This window comes from Corythoichthys intestinalis, chromosome 6, assembly GCF_030265065.1.
Source record: "Corythoichthys intestinalis isolate RoL2023-P3 chromosome 6, ASM3026506v1, whole genome shotgun sequence".
In the NCBI taxonomy this organism is placed as follows: Eukaryota; Metazoa; Chordata; class Actinopteri; order Syngnathiformes; family Syngnathidae; genus Corythoichthys; species Corythoichthys intestinalis.
Genome location: NC_080400.1, coordinates 25,165,784 through 25,187,025, shown reverse-complemented (window position 1 = coordinate 25,187,025; position 21,242 = coordinate 25,165,784). Strand labels below are relative to the sequence as shown.

Sequence of the window (21,242 nt, the reverse complement as noted above, 5' to 3'; positions counted from 1 at the left end):
AGATCAATTTAAAAGTACCAGCTCAGATCAGGAGTTCATCATCAATTTTAACGGGTCACCAGAAAGTCATATTTCTTTTACCAACGGGAAGTTGTCCACACATCTTAATGTCCAGGTGGCACACGTGGAACTATTCACATCAGTTTAGTGAATTTATTTTAAAGGGGGATTCATTACGATCAGAAAATATGTTGATCTATCCATTTTCTTCTCTACTAGGTAAATACTCATGGGAGTCCAAAGAATCGGACACCAAAATTGCTAATCTGCTTTGAATAGATTACGAGTGCAACCCGAACATAACAAAACAAATGTGTAAATAAATATTAACTATAACAAATTCATGATAAAATCACACTCCATGCCTTTACTATCAGATTTTCTTTTTCAATGTAAGCATCAACTTGTAAATTGAAAATCAGGTAAGTTTGTGCGACCAAACGCTCCAAATTTCCTTAAAAAGATAATGAGTAACAAACAAACTCACACTCCCTGCCTTTACTTTTAAATTTACATGTTCAATAGAAGCATCAAGCAAATTGTATGCGACGTCATTTCATTATATAAAAGGAAAATGTGTTTGAAAGAATGATAAATGGATTGACAATTTTCGGGGTGGGTGGAATCATGAAGTTTCAATACCTGAGTACTTTGGAGCAAGTGGCGGGCCAACGGCAGGTTTGAAGCACCCTCTGCACAGTGGGTTGACTCCCATTGTGCACCTGACAGGATACTGTTTTGGACACAGTGTACTGACACCAATTCCTAAGGTACAGCACAAAGAAGAAAGGTCATGCATCTTAATGTTATTTACCTACATCTATCAGTCTTTTTATTGTTTCAGATTTATTTTGAGAATATGAATTGCACGGTTGTTAAAATTGCTAGAAGGGTGCATCTTGGACAGAGAAAGAACAAGGTTAGATTTTTTTTCAGTGATTGGTAGAGAATTGGCACAAGAATAGTTTGTTTTTAAATGGTACAAATCAGACACAGATAGTTGTTTCCGTGTCAACCACCGATCGGCATCACGAGAACCAACAAGTCCTCATTGATTGTCTTGCCATGAAAATTCAACACATTACTCAGACAGTATGCATTTTGAAGGGGATAAGCAAACCCCGTGGTGCAAAGTGTGTCTTAGCACACAGGTTGCCAAGTAAGGGTGCTACTAAATCAATTAAGTGGACTGTTTAGCTGTAGTTTTGCACAGAGCTGGGTAGAATAGCCAAATATTTTACTTGAGTAGCGTTATTTCAAAATAATATTACTCTAGTAAAAGTAAAAGTGAGTAACATTGTGAGTAGCTGCTTGCGATACATATATATATATATATATATATATATATTTTTTTTTTTTTTTAAACAATGGTATTTTTTTCTCAGCACAAAGTTATCTATATGAACTTTTATTATTAGACTTTACTATAACCTATTACATAACCACATTAAGACAAAGAAATACAGGGGGGAAAAAATCATTGAATTTCGGCAAAAGAAAAAATATCTACAGAAATAAAGCATTATTAGTCCGATTATGAAACTAAAAGGATCATATCTCCGGTTTTTCGTGGTCAATCAGTGCCAAATAAAAACTGGGAGAGGGGTTAAAATCTGCGCTTTCGAGTCATGTTGACGGTGGGGTGTTCTGTCAAATACTTAATTTTTTTGAAAGATGTCACGTGATTGAACAGGCCAGCGTGATCGTAGAATGGCAATTTGAGTCTGATTGGTACAATGGAGTCACGTGATTGAGCCATTGCTAGCGTCTCTGGCAAAAAAAAAGAAAAAAAAAAGTAAACTCGAATGGGTAGAATGAAGAGGAAAATTGTAACAACTAGTGTAGCCCAAAGTAGCTAAGTAAGAGTAGCGTTTCTTCTTCACAAATCTACTTAAGTAAAGTATGGCTTAATAAAACTACTCTTAGGAGGTACTTTTTTTTTTTTTTTTTTTTTTAAAGTTACTCATGCAACGCCGTGAATGTAACGCATTACTACCCACCTCTGGTTTTGCACAATTGTGTATAATTTAGGATGAACCGAATGACAAGGACGATTGCAACTGGTGCAAGTGTACAACACGAATATGTGAAAAGAATTGTAGAATAAATACTGTACATTAAATAATATAGCGATCAAACGATTGCTGCTAGCCCTCCCGGTCAAAATACATTGGAGGTCTATCCATAGGCGGAATTTGACTTTGGGGCAAGGGGGGCACAACATGTTGATGACCCCAAAACGCAGTGTGAGCAATAAAATTAACTTACAAAAATATTTATAATAATAAGTTAAAGTTGACAATGAGCATTTTTTTTTGTTTCCCATCATTCTTGAGGGGAATTTTAAATCAGGCTGCTTAGGCAATACTTTTGGCCAAGATCTTCCTCAATTGAATTTGGTACGCCCGCCGGTGTCGTGCCAATGTAGTTACCCCAGTCAAAAATTCTATGCCCTGGGCGGAGCCATATGGAGGTAGATTTGTGTCTTCATTATTCAATCAAAAAAAAAGTTGCTTCAATAAAAAAGAAAATTTTGCTTCAATTAAAATACATTTTCAACCAAAAAAAGTCGCTTCATCAAAAAAATGTGTTTGAATGCAAAAATACATTTGAAACAAAAAAAAAAAAAACCTAAAAAAAACTGCATGTGAAAGCTATTTTTCTTTGATTTTTAATTATTTATTTATTTAGTTATTTTTTTATTTTATTTTTTTATTATTATTATTATTTTTTATTTTTTTTTTATTTTTTTTTATTGTCAAGTTTTTTTGGATTGAAGCAACTTTTGGATTGAAGTAATGTTGATTTGTGTTTGGGTCACATTTTGGATATGACATTTTTCTCTGTTATTCAATCAAAAAATAAATAATAAAATTATAGATTTTAAAAAAGAACAATCACTTCAATCTAAAAAAGAACATTTTCAATCATAGAAAAATATTTGAGATTGAAAATTTGCATTTGAACACTTAATTTTTCATTGAAAAAGTTTTCTTTGATTGAAGCAATCCTTTTTGTGTTTAGGCCATTTTATGATTAGGACTAGGGTTGTTCCGATCATGTTTTTTTGCTCGCGATCCTATCCCGATCGTTTTAGTTTGAGTATCTGCCGATACCGATATTTCCCGATCCGATTGCTTTTTTTTGCTCCCAATTCAATTCCAACCATACCAGATAAATTTTCCCGATCATATACATTTTGGCAATGCATTAAGAAAAAAATGAATAAAACTCGGACGAATATATACATTCAACATACAGTACATAAGTACTGTATTTGTTTGACAATAAATCCTCAAGATGGCATTTTCATTATTAACATTCTTTCTGTGAGAGGGATCCACGGATAGAAAGACTTGTGACTTTGTATATTGTGACTAAATATTGCCATCTAGTGTATTTGTTGAGCTTTCAGTAAATGATACTTTAGCCATGCCCAAATGCATGATGGGAAGTGGAACCATGACTGTCCGTAGTGCTACCAATTGATATATCTTGTCTGCGTTGGGAAATAACATAATGTGTTAAGAAAAAGTTCAATTGCTAACTTGCTTCCCCACATTGCTTCCCATGATATTTCTAGTCGTAGGGAGAGGGATTGTAAGGCTTTAGCCAATTAAAAAAAGGCTCCAAAGGCTGCCAAAATTCCCTCTACTCATTCTACGCTGCTTTTTATCTCTCTATATAGGTAAAACGGCGCCATTACAGATTGAGCGCGACAATGCGTGAGTGGGTCGTGCAGCGCATGCATTAATTGCGTAAAATATTTTAACGTGATACATTTTTTTAAACATTAATTACCGCTGTTATCGAGATAAATTTGATAACCCTACCTTAAGTCTGAACTAAAGACTCTGGATGAGTGTAACATATTATGTCTGTAACGTTAAATACAATTAGAAAACAATTTAATAAAAAAAAATATATATATATGTATATATATATATACATATATACATATATATATATATATATTAAAAAAAAGGCATGGCCGATATTTTTTTGCCGATTCCGATACTATGAAAATGACGTGCTCTGTAATTAGGACATTTGTGTCTAAATCATTCAATCCCCCAAAAAGTTGCTTCAATCAAAAAAAAAAAATATTTTTTCAATCAAAGAAAAAAATCATTTTTGAAAATATTTTTTCTCTAATATATATATATATATATATATATATATACATATACATATACAGTATATATATATGAAAGAAAATGACATGCAATGACACTTTTAGGCCACCGGGGGGCCTGGCCCCCCCTTAAAATACGCTTATGCGTCTATCGCCGTCAGTTTAAGCCAATGAGTTAATACTTTCATTCCATAAAAAAAAAAATTAAAAAAAAAAAAAAAAAAAAAAAAAAAAAAAAAAAAAAAAACACTTTTAAAACCCCCAGTCTTTTTTTTTTTTTTTTTTAAATCCAATTCTGGTCCTCTGCTTAGCAGTTGAAAGTGAAAGGATTTCAAGTTGACTCTTGCAGTCTTTGATTTTTCTGACAGGGGGCCCCAGGAAAAAAAATTTTGGACATCCCCAGATGAGAGTATGGCACCAAAACCTGCCACGGCAGTGCGTTCTGGGAATTGTAGTCTTCATTCGTGGACTGTTATCCACAGTCTGCACCTTACTTCAAAAGTAAGAATGCCGTCGAAATATCAAAACCTATATTGGTTCAAGTTTTAAGATTGGTCAAAATTCCAATTTTAGCACGCGGACGTAATTTATGCTTACCTGAGTTGTGTCTGGGCTCCTGGCGGTCCATTTTTGCCACTCAAACCTGGCACTACGCGCTGCCGCTGTACCCCGATGCCCGGGAGCCGATAAACAAAACCTGTTGCCAGCGACATCCCGAATAAGCATGTCCATGTGCAAAGCGTGAACCAAAACTGCAAAGCCATTTTGCTTCTTATTTCTAAGTGCATGCGTGGTGTCGACGACCGAGCAAATTAAAAAGTCATCCCTAACGTGGTGGTCGTCTGAGTTCGTCGCCGGCGTGAAACAAAGTGGTGCTGTCACAGCTTCTTCCTATATACCGCAGCACAATGTGGCGCACTGACGTGTGTGACATTGTGCGGAGTCAAATAACCGCCGAGCGTAAAGGCGCGCTGGATGCGAGTCAAGGGCTGAACCCTGTGCATAAAAGCCATTACCAAGTCACCGTCTAATTACAAGAACCGCATTAGGAAAATAAAACCACTTCTTGTCTTTCCCTAAACTAACGTGACACAAACAGCACCTATTTCAGCACTATGAAACCATAAATATGAATTAATGTGGAAGAACACCCAGTGCGTAAACGCTAAGTAACCGCCTAATTACTGGAACTTCATTAAGAATGAACGTGGGAACCAAAACCATTGCATGTCATTTTGGGGACAAATTACACATAAAAGTCAGTCGTTGACGCTGACAAATCCAAAAAGATGTATTTGGCACGTAAAGCCGTTTCTAACTGACCGTCTAATTATATGCACTCATAAGCAACCATTGACGGCGCTAGACGTCCAAATCATTTTGACTGGGAGGGCAGTGAACTAAAATTTGAGCATTAAAAGCCAGACCTCCCAGTTTAAATGAATTAGATGTATATTGCTGTGATTTGCAGCCGGTAAGTTAAATATTATGAAATATATATACTGGTCCTTCTAAAAAAAAGTAGCATATTGTGATAAAGTTCATTATTTTCTGAAATGTAATGATAAACATTAGACTTTCATATATTTTTAGATTCATTACACACAACTGAAGTAGTTCAAGCCTTTTATTGTTTTAATATTGATGATTTGGGCAAAAAAGCCAAGAAAAAACAAAAATCCCTATCTCAAAAAATAGCATATCATGAAAAGGAACTCTAAAGAAACTACTAACCTATAAATAATCATCTTAATCAACAAATTAACTCAAAACCCCTGCGAAAGATTCCCGAGGCTTTTAAAAACTCCCAGCCTGGGTCATTACTCAAAACCGCAATCATGGGCAAGACTGACGACCTGACTGCTGTCCAGAAGGTCATCATTGACACCCTCAAGCAAGAGGCTAAGACACAGAAATAAATTTCTGAGCGAATAGGCTGTTCCCAGAGTGCTGTATCAAGTCTTCTCTGTGGGAAGGAAAAAGTGTGGCAGGAAACGCTGCACAACCGGAAGAGGTGACCACACCCTGAGAAAGATTGTGGAGAAGGGCCGATTCCAGACCTTGGGGGACCTGCAGAAACAGTGGACTGAGTCTGGAGTAGAAACATCCAGAGCCACCGTGGACAGGCTTGTGCTGGAAATGGGCTACGCCACATTCCCCTTCAGGCAGAAGCGTCTGACCTGGGCTACAGAGAAGCAGGACTGGACTGTTGCTCAGTGGTCCAAAGTACTTTTTTTCAGATGAAAGCAAATTTTGCATGTCATTCGGAAATCAAGGTGCCAGAGTTTGGAGGAAGACTGGGGAGAAGGAAATGCCAAAATGCCTGAAGTCAAGTGTCAAGTACCCACAGTCCGTCATGGTCTGGGGTGCCATGTCAGCTGCTGGTGTTGCTCTACTGTGTTTTATTAAGGGCAGGGTCAATCTTCTTCTTCTCGAGTCACTACGTATTATCAGATGATTCCAGTCCAGTTGGATGCATTGTCTGGCACTCTGGGTTAGGTCAGCTAGGTCCTCTTGGGTGCACGATGTCGGGAGGAGTGGGCAGACAAGGAGATGTTGCATGGTCTGATCCTCTTCACCGGTGTTGTCAGTAACGCGTTAAGTAACGCGTTACTGTAATCTGATTACTTTCTTCAATAACGAGTAATCTAACGCGTTCATTTTTCCAAGCCAGTAATCCGATTAAAGTTAGTTCCCTAGTGCCTGTGCGTTACTATTTTTTTTTGCCTCATAATGTATGTAGAATGAAGAATACTATAGTCATGTATGAAGAGCATTTCTCATCGGGGGGGAAAAAAAAAAAGGGTCACGTGTATTACGATGCTGTTTGAGCAAGTTTGCCACGGCGGTCAACAACAGAGCATTCTGACGAGGCAGCGAGGCTAACAGTGAAAGGCAGGATATATATCGCAAATGGATGCCTTTGCTCACTGGAAATACAGACATTACTTCACATTTCTGTCCAGTAAAGATGACAAAAATATCTACGTGCTTTGCAAACTTTACGCTGGCTGAAAAAGACTGTCGGCCGCTAAAAACTCTACATCCAATTCAACAAGGGAGCACTTGGAATTACAGGACAACGCGACAAAACTCGAAAAAGCCTACAGGTAACAAGACAGCCAGCACTTCTACAGTTTGTAACCAGCCTTTATGCACATTTTATTGTCAGTGTTTGTAACCATAGGCGGAGTTTTACTTTTGTGGGGCTGGGGGCAAAGCATGTTGATGACTGAAACAAAAGTTTGGACACACCTTAATAATTTTTACGTTTTATATACTTTCCCTACCATTGTAAATCCTCTCTGAATACATCAAAACTATGAACGAACATGTGGAATGGCAAAAAAAGTGAACTAACTGAAAACAGGTTTTATATTCTAAATTCTTCAAAGTGTCCACCTTTGAGGTGTCGCCAAACTTTTGGCCAATACTGACTGTATATAAACATATATATATAAAACTGTTCAAGTTCAGTTGTTGTTGGTTGCGTTTGAAAGCTTAGGTTTACAGAAATTCTAAATACCCATCTTGCCTCCACAGGTGTAGTTTTGGCTTAGCAAAGCAAAAGCTAGTGTCTTAGGTGCTAGTCACATGATCTGCTCAAAAAATGATTTTGACCCATTATGAAATACGTTGTAGGATTCTTGTTCATTTCTATAATTTTTGTTGTTTTTTTATTGCTTTACAACTTTTATAGACAATATTTTAACAGCTAGGTCTTTACTTTTAAAGGGGAATTTCAGAATTTTTGACATTAGGCTTTATCTTGGAGTTAGCGTGGGTTTATTTCATCGTTGGAGTTGATTTGAACAAATTCCGTGCAGTTTGTCAGTTATTTGTTAGTTTCAGGGCTCCGGGGTGACTAAGCTAGCGCGAGTCAATGGTGGTTGAAATCAACTCCATCGACTAATTAAACCCCCGCTATCTCAAAGATGAAGCCTTATGTGAAAAATTCAATTACACGCGATGACATTTTTTCCTGTCATTTTTATGTTGAGGCCGCAAAAGGAGAAAAATTGGTGATTAGTTACTTAGTTATGGTCAAAAAATAGTTGTGTTCATGGTTGAGCGGGAAGACAGCGTATCACCTCAAACAAACTCCACTGGAAACGCCTTATCTAAGGATAGCCATGTTTAATAAAGGTAAGCCTGTTGCTTTTCTTCAAAGCCTTTATCATCAATGACGTCTTACGGTAGAATAAACCGCATTTGTCATCAAAGTTGTATGTAAAATGGTTTGCCCACCACAACGTGACAAAGTTGACGAAATTATAAAAAACTGCATTTGCTGTGATTGGCATACAAGCGAAGACCTACTTAGACTGTTTGCTAGCGAAATAGAACTTAGTTCAGGTGAACATAATTCTTTTTCCAATTAAAGCGTTCAAATCACTAGATATGACACAATCGAGCCCTGTCTAAATTAATTTATTGAACACCAAGACAGTGCGGTAATTTTTCCATCGTAGATAGCTAACTAGCTAGCTCCATTCCCATATGTAGCCCTAATTTGGTTTGTGGCTGGTTGAGATCTCACCACATAATACTGAAGTATGTTAAACTAACCCATGATAACTGCTCGAATTCCCTGATATAAATTTTGTGTGAATGCCGTTTTGTTTGTATTTTTCAGATTCACGGAAGAGGCAGATAGGGATGGACACGTCACATTATGCATTTGCTGCTGTTGTGCAGAAGTGGCTACGCTCTGTCCCTTACCGCGTTGGTGACAAAGTTCACAGCGAAGCTCGTCATCCTGATGAGGAAGCTTAAAGTGCGTATGACACCAAAAAGCATGTTTACTTCATATTTCACATGGTGTTTTATGCTCCTGAATGAAATGGACCACTTGGGTGTGTGTGGAAGCGATCGTTTTATAGATTCCTTTTTTTAATCCCGTTCCATGAAAATGAGTTACTTCTGGCTCCAGTTTCGGGTGTAGGACGAATGCGAATGTGACGTCACCCGGGTCAGCATCTCACAATACAGCATTGCTTTATAGCATGCAGATGGACAGGGGATTTAGCTGATTTTGCGGATTAATTCGTTTATTTTCGTATCACGCCAGCCAAACGGCTGCAGTCTTTTGTAGCTGCACCAGGGAGAGGCGTGTGAGCCTTTTTGGGTTTCAGAAAGTTCCCGTTCACCCAGAGATCGGCCAAAACAAGTGTGCGACAGCTGTGCGACCATTGGACTTACGATGAAGTGAGTAAACATCGCGTTTTGTATTATGTCAACTACTGGGATCATGGCACACATTTTAATACGGCGGTGGCTTGCATTTTGTGGCTGACATGCTCCTTGTTCACTGAGAATGGCACTCGGCCGACGACCGGCTGCTTGTTGTACACCCCGCCCACCGGGAGAATGCTATACTCGACTTATTGCCCTCTTCGTGTGCCCGGTGTTCTGTCAAATTTTCCACCCCATCAGAAATTGCAACTTTGTGTTAAAAATGGCCGCGAATACAGCGATTACAAAGTAAACACTACAAACCTTCTTTAAATAAAAGAATATTTACTTACGTTTGATTATGGACGGACATGTAGAAAAGTTCTCCTCAGACACATCCTGGCATGTTAGCTGCACAACAACTGCACGCCGATCTCACACTGTTTAAGTCTTCGGCGTGTTTTTAAGCATTAATTCACACCATTCGTTTTGACCATACGGCAGCTACGCGCTCCTCCGACGTCGGCCAGTTTGTCCGGAGGTCATTTTCGTGCTGCTTCCCTGGCAAACTAACCCTCCTTCCCGCAGCAGGGGAACGAGTCCGACGGGCTGTAACCTGGTCGCCACCGGGCAGGTTGCCGATCGGCGAAGACAATCGACAACCCCGCCGCCGTGTAATATGATCAGGGTAGTTTTGAGTGATTTTTCGCTTCGAAAGCCGAGAATAGACTTTAAAACATCACTCAATTCGGATTAGCATGTCGGCTAGCTGTCACGCCTCCTGGTTTGTTTACGATCTCCAAAGCCAGGCCAGGGAAATGACAAAAGCCAGACTCCGTTAGCATAAAATATAGTTTGGGAGGTGCAAGAAGTGGACAGTTTTGACCATTATTAAGTAATTTTGCCATGTACTGAATAAGTGTATTTTTAATATTTCATATTCCATTTAGCACAAGACTATTATTTGTCATCATCATACAATTAATTTAGCAATTGGGGAAAAATTCTTTGATAAAAAGAATATCCTGTAAAAATATTGGAGTAGATAGACTGAAAAGACTGAAACAATGACATCTTGCGGCTCTCTTCGTTCTGAATAATTCCCCCTCAATGGGCTGAATTCTAAATCAGATGAAACCATGACCCTGCCAATCTCATCCTCCTGTTGGGGACGCTAGAGCCCTATAATGGTGGGCGCGGCTAAAAGGCAGATTGAAAGACTAATTTCTCGTCATCTGCGCTTTGCCAAATTGTTGTATATAATTGAATCGTCTCTAAATACGATTCTAATTCACATAATAATGCTATTTAAGACTTTTTTTTATCCTGTTGTAGGCAAAATAACTGAGCGTTAATGAAGTTTTATAGTGTTGTGATTCAATTAAAAAAAAATTTAAATCTAGCAAAGTTTTTATTTTTATTATTTATTCATTTTTTAGTCAGCCTAGCTGTTTCGTCTCTCTTTAAATAAAGCAGGACCTCTAAATCTGAGCATATTTGAAAGCATTAATAGCATCTTGGGCGAAAATGAAGGAAAACATAACATTGATTCAGCCTTGTTCCAATGTTATTAAAAATCGAAACGACCTTTGAAACTCCGAAATGAAGTTTTTTAAGGATTTCAACGTTGGAACAACATTAATCGAGGGTGCAAAAGTGATGATAAATCAACGTCGTGTGTTAACATTGATTCAACGAAATAAGATTGACAGCGGAATGTTGATTCAACATCATTTCAACGTCTGTCTGCTATCTGGGTTGCGTACCACTGGAGCTGGCGGAGTTTCCAATTTCAGATGGCCGACACGCGCACTTGCGCAGCACAGGTACTACAGACGCAACAGATAGCATATGGACTAGCTATGTACATTGTGAACAATGTCAAAACTAGGGCTGTCAAACGATTAAAATTTTTAATCGAATTAATCACAGCTTAAAAATTAATTAATTGTAATTAATCGCAATTCAAACCATCTCTAAATATGCCATATTTTTCTGTAAATTATTGTTGGAATGGAAAGATAAGACACAAGACGGACATAAACATTCAACATATTGTACATAAGTACTGTATTTGTTTATTATAACAATAAATCCACAAGACGGCATTAACATTACTAACATTCTTTCTGTTAAAGGGATCCACTGATTGAAAGACTTGTAATTCTTGAAAGATAAATTTGAGTGTAGTAATAATATATAAGTTATAGTAATTTTATATTAAAACCCCTCTTAATGTTTTCGTTTTAATTAAATTTGTAAAATTTTCAATCAAAAAGTCACATCGGGCTCCCTTTCGTTCTTCCACAGTGTCTTTAACTACGTAAGGTAGTGATTGATATGCACCACAAGGTGTCAATGGCGAGTTTTAAATTAATTAGAGATCTAGCCAAGGCAAAGTCTAAGTTTTATGTGTATTTTGCCTGGCTAGTTTGATTGGGAAAACCAGTTCTCTTTGCATTGAGCGCTTTTCTTTTTGTGAACATTATTTTTTTGAGAGATAGGAATATTATTTTTGTTGTGCTTTCACTAAATTATACTGTAGCGACTTAACTGTTCTGCCCAAATGCAGGATGGGAAGTTGGGCAACCATGACTGTTAGTAGTGGCTGCCAAAGCCTTAGCCAATTAAAGGCGCGGTCCAATAAACACCTGTGTCTACTTGCATTTCTCTGCCTTTTCATGTGTTAAAACGGCGTCATTGTAAACTGTTTGAGGCAACGCATGAACGGGTCTTTCCGTACATGCGTTACTTGTGTCAAATATTTTAACGTGATTAATGAAAAAAATTAATTACCGCCCGTTAACGCGATAAATTTGACAGCCCTAGTCAAAACACAACCATGCAAAAAAGACATCCTCTTAACGTATACAGTATCTCTCATGAGATGTACTAGTATGTTTAAGTTCCATCCATGAGACAGGTAGGCCCCCTAGAGGCCACATAGTTTTCTACTGCCATGTTGCGTCAAACTGAGATTTTCTTCTTCCGGTGTGGTTTATTGATGACTGTAGTTCAAATTGATTAGATGTCTACATAGGCGGATTTACTATTCAGGCAAAGTAGACGATCGCCTTAGGCCCCCAACCAGTAGGGGGCCCCCAACCAGCTGCCCTTGCCCCAACGAGCAACGGCCTGGGCCACCGGAGCCAGCAGCACCCCCAGCTATTCGTGATGTATAATTATGTCAGCATACCAAACAACCAAATAACTAAACAAAAAAGAAAGCCATTTGAATGCTGCATTTATATTCCCCCCCCCACACACACACACGCACTTCAATGAACTGTACCACGACAACAGATTGAGTATCAGTCGCCTAGCTTCATTGAGCGTCGTTTAATATCGCTTAGCTGTTCATTAGCTTCACTCTGCTCTCCCGTTTGTGGTTTGCGTGGTTTGCACGCCACTAAGCTCGCCATTTTTACAGCTCACTTGCTACTTTGCACGTCGGCTATCGTTTATTTCGAACACATGAGCGAACGTGCTATCCATGAGAGCCAAAGTGCAGTGAGGGAGAAGTTGAGAATAGGCCTCTAATGCCTCTTTTAACTTTCTTCTTCTTCTTCTTCACACCGAACATAACATACACGACAGTACACCCTGTGGCAAAACAATGTAGTACAGTTCCAATCAGTCATACAATGACACTCAACAGCTGGTTAACAGCAAAAGCACGTCATGTTCGTCATAATGATTTCTGGAGTTAATCCCACATACTTATCTAATATTAAATGAATAAATTAATATTATAATATGTTGAGTAAATACTACATAATACAGATTCTACACTAAGAATAGCTTTCAAATGGCACTCTTCATGACAAATATGATTGGCAATGAATAATTAATACTACTATTATATATAGTAGTAAACTATAATAATATTGCTAGAATTTTTTTAAGAATTGTTTTGAATAATGTTGGAAAGGCAAAGTCAGTGTTCTGAATCTGTTTACTTTCCATTCTTTTGCACTAGTAAATGCTATCAGCATTTAACCTCATTGTTGAAATTAAGAAAATTATTGGATTAGTCGATTAATCATAAAACTAGTCAGCTGACTAATCAAGAGAAAATTTGTTGTTTAGGACAGCCCTAGTGTACCAGAACATATTTCCTCCACACCCTTCTCACCTTTTTAACCCCTGACCCATGAAGAAGGCCCCTGGATATATTCGCCTTAGGGCCCAAAATTGCCAAGTCCGCCACTGGATGTCTAACACAGTCACTGAATTAACTTTAATTTGATGAATATTGACATTTGCAAGATATCGCGATATTAAATAAGGTCATATCGGCCTGCACTAGTAAAGAGGATGTGATGTAAACGGGGAGTTCACTGAAATCAAGTATGCACGCGTATCGGATACAGCAGTAACTACAAAAAACACATTTATCTTGTCATTACGGAACAAATGTGACAGGAAAGGCAGCCAGCTCATGATTACTTTTATCTCATAGTTACTGAATGTTTTAACTGGCTATAAACTCACTGGGAGTAAATGTGTTGGGAATCAGCGCTCCCAGCAGGTGAAATGGGGTTAGTACAAGCCTTTCGCCAAGAAGTAGACGTGTCCCACGTTTAACTCACGTCAACACACATAGAAATCGATGGAGGTGGACACCGGCAGCAACATGGAAGAAAAACCGGACGCGGGGATCTCTCTGGACCCTGTCATCGAGTCCTTGCGCCATCAATTGGAAAACCAGGAGCCGCTTTTTCTAATCGGGGTTCTCGTCGCTTTGGCCGTCGTTATCATCACTTGTGGTGCGTTAGCATGCTTCCTTGTGGTATGCTAGGAAGCTAACGGCTAAGCTAACACTTGTTGGCATCTGCTTGCGTGTTAGCTTCAACTTCTCCAAGAATATTCACTACGAGCTATTTCTTTGTCGTTCTTGTAGTTTTCCTCAAATACTTTCTGACCAGTAAAACTGTCCGGAGTGCGGTGCTGCTCGTCGGGCTGTGCGACGCTGGCAAGACGCTTCTCTTTAGCCGAGTGAGTGGACGCCAAACCCGGCTATGTGGCTCGACATCACCCGCTCGATTGATATCTGTTATTAATGATGCGTTCTTGTTTTATTTACAGCTTCTGTCTGGGAAATTTAAACGGACTCAGACCTCCATTACAGACAGTAGTGGTCCCTATAAAGCCAAAAACGACAAAGTATGTGTTGTATATAAAAAGTGGGACAATTTTGGTCATTTTACAGGAATGATTTAAGTTGCAAAATACACAATGAAGTTTGCCCGCTCTTGTTCTCGGTGTCTCAATTTTTTTTTTGTTTTTGTTGTATTGCGTTGATCAAACTTGTTTTAATTTTACCTATTAAGAACACGACCTGGACTCTAATTGACCTGCCAGGTCATGACAGTCTGCGCCCTCAATATTTGGAGAAGTTCAAGTCAGCAGCTAGGTGAGAACAAGACATTTTCTGATTAATGGAGGCTTATTCTACATTTTCACAATTAAAAAGTGGTACAATGGGTTCTTTTATTGTGGAAAGTCAGTCAAATGAATTCTAAGGACACCATACATCCATTCACGTCTTTCCCCAATCTTTCCAGAGCCATCGTGTTTGTAGTGGATAGCGCCATCTTCCAGAAGGAAGTGAGAGATGTTGCAGAGTTCCTATACGTGCTGCTGACTGATGCGGTGCTCTGCAGGAATGCCCCCACGCTTCTGGTGGCGTGCAACAAACAAGGTGGGGACCACATTCATTCGGTCCTCAAATGCCCTGCCATTTTGCATCAAAAGCTGTTATACAGGCATGAAAATTTCTCATGTTTTGGCAAAATTCGCCGTTTAGAAATAAAAAAGGGTGACCAACGTGAATTGTGTAGATCCGAGGAGAAAATTTTGAAGGGGCTGGGGGGTCTGGAATTTTTTTTCAATGTCGGACGCTTGATGGGTAAGCGGGGAAAGCGGCACAAAGTCAAAAAAGTGCACCACAGTGGCCAAAACATTGACTTATTTCAACGAAACAAAGGAGGGTACACTGTTGTGTCCTGTCTCTTCAATGCCAAGCTTGGCTGCACGTCAGCGGTGAATGAACACCTATAGCGTCATCACTATTTCCGATTCTTAGATTATTCGCGATGCGGCCGTGGAAGATTCAAGAACGATTCACAAACTTTCAAATTCCGATTATTGAATTATACCAGGTAAAGCGGAAGTAAAACCCAGTCAGCGCGGTCTTTGGGACTCAATGAGGACCGGACCGAGAGTAAATATCATGCATTGACATGCATGTCAATATCAGACTCATGCCGCTAGATAAAAAAAACAATCATACCTGACTGCAGCCGACAGCCGCTACAAACAACGCCCGGTTGCTAGTTGCTACAAACAAACGGCTACAGTAGGTATCATATATAGTGGGGAGAACAAGTATTTGATACACTGTCAATGGGTTTTCCCATTGGCAGTGTATCAAATACTTGTTCTCCCACTGTACATGTAGAACTAGATGCAAAATGACAGACGACGGTGGTGTTAGAACATGTATTATTGAACAGAGATGCGAAATGACAGACTTGCCGGCGTTAGTAAACAGCCGCCGTCTTAAGTAGACTTCTCTAGAAGGCTCTGTTGTAGCGAATCTAATTAACTTTTTATCTAAAATAATCCTAAATTGGCAAAATCTTGTCTTGAATCTATCTTTAAATGATGAAACAGTTTTAAAACTTTGACATTTCAAAAGTAGACAGAAGGGAAATTATGGAATAGCGGGAGCAATTTTAACAACTGTAACGGTTGATTCACAACAATAAATTAATTGAATGTATTTTAAAGCTGCTGATACATAATGGGGACTGGAGTATTTTATTTACTGTTATTTTTGTATATTTGTTTACTGTTATATGTTAACTTGATACTGAAATAGTAGTTTGGTTTAGCCTGAGAGGATTTTTGAACAATTTTGGAACTAATGTACAAAACATTTAAAAAAAAAAAAAAAAAAAAAAAAAAGGGGAGGGGGGTGCATCAATAATCGTTTTATAATCTAATCGGAGCCTCTGAATCGTAATCGAATCGTTAGGAGCCTAAAGATTCACGGCTCTAGTCATCACCCAATTGTAATTTTGGAAGACGACGGGACAATTAAAAGCTGGCATATGAGACAAGTTCCTTTCACAGATGTTTATTGGTCATCAACACGCCGTAGAATTAAAGTTCAGACATATAAAATAAGGAAACACATCTATAATTAAACACTGTAAACGTTAGCATTGTTACATTGAGGCTAATTAGGGAAAAAAGACAACCTACTTTAGCCTGCTATAAAACATTGGCAGTCGTCTCCAAAATGCAAACTTGCGGTTAAAAGGTGACACTTCAAAAAGGAAAAATTGTTGGTTAACATAATTTGCAAATGGAAAAAAAAATGATTACTGACACCACATGCAATGACAAAAAGCTTTTTTTTGGCGGAGTGTAAAGCTTACGGTTAGAGGTTTAGCGAACGTACTTCCGGTGAAAACTTACAAAATAAAAGCACGTCATGCTCGTCATATAAATAACAATTTCTGGAGTTAATTCCACATTCTTCAGAATTTAGATTCTACACTAAGAATAGCTTTAAAATGACACTCTTTATGAAAAATCTGATTGGCAATAAATAATTATACTACTATTTTATATGTAGTAGTATACGATAATATTAATGCTTTTGTTTGTTTTCATGTTGGAAAGGCGAAGTCAGTGTTCTGAATCTGTTTACATTCCATTCTTTTGCACTAGTCAATGCTATCAGGATTTGACCTCATTGTTTGGGATTTACGCGTTTATTTGTACTTTAATAAAGAATTTAAGTGTTCCAAAATGTTTTTTTTGTGAATTAATAAGCGCCATCAAAAATTTCATTGCTAAATAATTAAAAAAAAAAAAAAAAAAAAAAAAAAAAAAAGGTGGGGGAGGGGGAATTATTAGACTACTAATCATAAAAATAGTCTGCTGACTAATCAGGAGAAAATTGTGGTTGTACAGTGTTCCGGAAAATATTTCCTCCACACCCCTGACCCATTTTCATGCCTAGTAATGGTAATATGTTATTTTACAGACATCACCATGGCAAAATCAGCCAAACTGATTCAACAGCAACTGGAAAAAGAACTGTGAGTAACTACAGCCGTGGTGATCCATTATATGATACAGGCCATTTTTAATAGGTCCCGCCTCGCAGGAACACACTGCGCGTTACTCGCTCAGCGGCACTCAGCTCTCAGGACGGCTCGGCAGGTGGAAGCGTCTACCTGGGAAAGAAAGGCAAAGACTTCGACTTCAGCCAGCTGCCCATGAAAGTGGAATTCCTCGAATGCAGTGCCCACGGGGTCAAAGGAGAAGAAGCTGATGCTGACATCCAGAGCTTGGAGAACAGCCTAGCTAAACTTTAAAAAATAAATAAAACTCACCGGCAACCACCACCCACATGAAAGCCAACAGTCTCAAAACACTTGAAAGGAAGACTTGATACATTCAGCGGAATCAATCAAGACTGTGAAAGTCCAATTAGTGGACTGCGTGCTTTGCAGTGCTAATTTAATAGTGAATGTCAACTTTCCATCATGCGCATTGGAACATTTTTTGGAAATGCATACAAATTGTGGACAGCTTTAAAAAATGTTTTAAAAAAAATACTGTACTGAATGGGAAGCTTTGTGCCTTTTTATTCTGATAAGTTACATGTTTTGCTTTGTGTGGAATTGTAGTGAATACATTTTAGCGCTCCAGACTGCGGCCGAATCGTAACATTTTGTACCTAAAATTTGACATAATGTAATCACATTTTTCATCTACTAGTGCGCATTTATACCCCGTTATTAATACCAACAATGTACGAAAAGTGAAACCAAGTGGAAGTTTGCATCGACTTCACAAGTCAATTTACATCGTGGTGTTCTACTTGTTCCTTCAAATTCAGGGCTGGACCACAACACTCCGATTAGAGAGTCTGGAGCACTAGATTTGGAACAACAGGTCATAATTTATTACTGTAAAAACAATTTTCCTTATTCAAAATGCAATAAAAACCACACTGAATCCAAGTTTGTGTTTCACTTGGAGCCAAAACAATGGTTGTATGAATCACATTTTTTTTTTTTTTTTTTGCCTAATGTCTGCCATCGCAGCCCCTGTTCATTCTTTGGAATAAAGGTTGGGAAACTGCAAAATCCCCCCCAAAAAAGGTGGACGATTGGAGTGTTGTAATTTACAGCTCAGACAGTGGATAAACTGTCAGACTGGAGCTTTGATCAGCCACAATCAGACTAGCTGTTCCTTTGAGCAAAGCAGGACACAACCAGTTGACTTTGTCCCCATGATTGATGTTCACTTTGGGTCCAGAATCTGGCATCACCTCAGCGTCTGCCACATCTTTCTCATGCACCTCATCTGCGTTTCTCTTGGCCTTTCGTTTTCCCTTCCTGTAGGAGGCAGCTGCACCCTTGACTTTGACCTTTTCCTCTGGTGCCACCACGTCGTGTTTGCTAACGTCCCACAGATCCACTTGGCCATCGTTGCCCCCAGTGGCCAGCCAGTAAGGGTGTGAGAGAAACTGTATGAAATGAGCTTGGGAGGCTCCCTGGCAATGTGCCTTGAATGCCCCCTGCCTCTCCAGTTTAGAGCCGCCGCCCACCCGCATGAGGTGCACTCGGCCGTCCTCAGCGGCACAAGCCACTATGTTTCCACAGCTGGCCACGGAGACACAGTGAGCCAGCGGAGGGTTAAAAAGCTGACCAGGACGCTGCTGTTTGTCACCCACCTCCTCCGCTAAGTCTTGGAGGTTGAGGTTCCAGAGGGGACGTGTCTTCTGCAGTCCCCACAGAATAACCTGAAATGAAAAAACGGCGAGTGTTAAACAATATAGAAAATTGATAGCTGTTTTTGTTTAAAAAAGCAAAAATTATCACATTGTGACTTAAGAAATTCTCTGACCTGCATGTCCAGTCCAGCAGACAGCAGATTGTTGGGCCTGTGAGGCCGAAAAGCCACAGAGGAGCAGATGTTTGTGTGTCTTCGTAGAGTCCTGCAAACTTTCCCCCCAGGAAGCTCCAGGATCCGGACTGCCCCTGAGTCATCAGCCAGTGCAAGAGTTGTACCACTCTCGTTCAACGCCAACGCGTTTATTTCCTCCTCCCCGGCGCCAACAAACTCCTCCAAGGCGCCCTTCAGGTTCCGAGGGTCAAATGTGCTAACCGTGTCGCCGTGAGATGCATAGAGCAGGCCCGACGCCAAGGGAGAAAACGCCACGCTGGTGCAATCGTCCTCACCCCGGAGGTTGAGGCGACCCACGACGGATCCTTCTTGGCTCCAAATGACAACATCTCCGCCTTCAGAACCTGAGGCAACAAGTCCTGTGGTGCCTGGGGATGCGCAAACACACAAAATGGGTGTGGAGTGGCCCTCATGCCACAGCTTGGCCATCCTAAAGGAAAGGATAATGAAAATAACTGAATTATGATTGGATCAGATCAACTTTCATGTGACGCATTCTAAAAACACAAGTATCTTCTCTAAATACCTCAATGATTACGTATATTAACAATAGAAACCGATAAATAGCATAAATACTTCAATATAACTTGCGCCTACTATCATTTGATGATAAATGGCTTACTGTTTTTTTTGGGGGGGGGGCGGGGGGGTTTGGGGGGGAGGAATTCTGTGTGATTTAGACGTAACCAAAAACAGCTGTTTTAGGAAGCCGGGTCGTTATTCGCAAAATTAACAACATGAGCGACTGTTCCGCACTCAAACATAAAACATAAATCAGCGTGTACTTACGTGTATATACTAACAATGTTCTCTCAATCAAAAACATTCAAACAAAAAATATTAACTAAGCACGTCATCGCATTTCTAATAAGTATTCCCGCCGTCAATATCTGTGATTTGGAAGTGAGAAAAGGAAGAAACTGTGAGTTAACAGAAGCTAACTACCATGTGTGTATCATATAATGTAGTCGCCGGTTGATGACGACACAGTCATTACTTTCAGAGCAGAAGCGACGCATTCTTAAAAACAAAGATTATTATTATTTTTTTTAATCGATGCATTTTTTTTATTACAAGCTAGCATTTAAAGAAAGAAAGAAAGAAAGAAAGAAAGAAAGAAAGAAAGAAAGAAAGAAAGAAAGAAAGAAAGAAAGAAAGAAAGCGACGCATTTATGTTTCAACATGTTTGCATATCTTTTGTGTTTTTTTTTCTAAAACATGTTGACAGATGACAAATTAGATAAAACAGTTCAGAGACTGAAAAATAAAAACTTCTAAAATAGATAATATTTAAATATAATAAACTAGAGAATAGAAAATTATGGTCCTATAATAAATAAATTTGAGTACTTTAAAAGAAACACGAATATAAAACAGACAGGCAGACATATACATATATATATATATATATATATATATATATATATATATGTATAGACAAGACTGAAAAAGCAGTTTCTGCTCTTGCACTCCTCTTTAAAAGAAACGGCTGTATTTGAATTCAAAACAACTGTTGTGTTTGACAGAACAATATGTCTACTGTATATGCTGCCATAGCAGATTCGTGGCGCATTAAGCCCCCGAACTATTTTTAATTTGTCCGTTTTACCCTGAAAACCCCCGTTTACAGACGGCACGCAACCGCTTTTGTTTCAACCCAGCCATAAAACGAAGGCAATTAATTATATTTATAATTCAAAATGTCTGTCGTTTTTAGCTTAGAATCATTAATTAATGTCTCATATTTCCGTAAAAAAAAAAAAAAAAAACGACTTTAAAAAATTATTCACTCACATATTTTAAACTTTTAAACAAATTACGTCACAATGAAAAAAATGGCGTCTGTAAAAATGTCACGGATATCTACCTCATAACAACCGCTTCATTGTATTTTTTTTTTTGTTACTCTCGCATTTTCTCCGCTATGTTAGATGAT

The 21,242-nt window shown here is 38.8% G+C and overlaps 3 protein-coding genes across 4 annotated transcripts in view; 1 reads left to right on the top strand and 2 right to left on the bottom strand.

The window, feature by feature from the left end:
- The window catches only part of LOC130917735 (collagen alpha-1(XXVI) chain), a 54,856-nt gene extending 49,957 nt beyond the window's left edge, over window positions 1–4,899 (bottom strand). Inside the window, exons 1-2 of the mRNA XM_057839396.1 lie at window positions 4,733–4,899; window positions 643–765 (exon numbers count right to left, since the gene is read on the bottom strand). Coding sequence (XP_057695379.1) covers window positions 643–765; window positions 4,733–4,899 — 290 coding nt within the window. The remainder of the gene's footprint in view (window positions 1–642; window positions 766–4,732) is intronic.
- Window positions 4,900–13,835: 8,936 nt separating this feature from the next.
- Window positions 13,836–18,452, top strand: srprb (SRP receptor subunit beta). Its single transcript, XM_057840010.1, has 7 exons — window positions 13,836–14,079; window positions 14,214–14,308; window positions 14,399–14,476; window positions 14,644–14,726; window positions 14,878–15,014; window positions 17,373–17,427; window positions 17,496–18,452. Exons 1-7 carry the CDS (start codon window positions 13,923–13,925, stop codon window positions 17,704–17,706), a joined length of 816 nt encoding a protein of 271 aa, XP_057695993.1. The 5' UTR covers window positions 13,836–13,922; the 3' UTR covers window positions 17,707–18,452.
- Window positions 17,237–20,308, bottom strand: wdr53 (WD repeat domain 53). Of its 2 annotated transcripts, none has more exons than XM_057840009.1 (3): window positions 20,096–20,308; window positions 19,247–19,736; window positions 17,237–19,142 (listed from the first exon to the last, which is right to left on the bottom strand). In XM_057840009.1, the coding sequence occupies exons 2-3, from the start codon at window positions 19,733–19,735 to the stop codon at window positions 18,522–18,524; spliced, it is 1,110 nt and encodes a 369-aa protein (XP_057695992.1). In that variant the 5' UTR covers window position 19,736; window positions 20,096–20,308; the 3' UTR covers window positions 17,237–18,521. The 2 variants fall into 2 exon arrangements, with proteins under 2 accessions (XP_057695992.1, XP_057695991.1); XM_057840008.1 differs by having other exon boundaries at window positions 20,252–20,281.
- Between the last annotated feature and the right edge of the window lie 934 nt (window positions 20,309–21,242).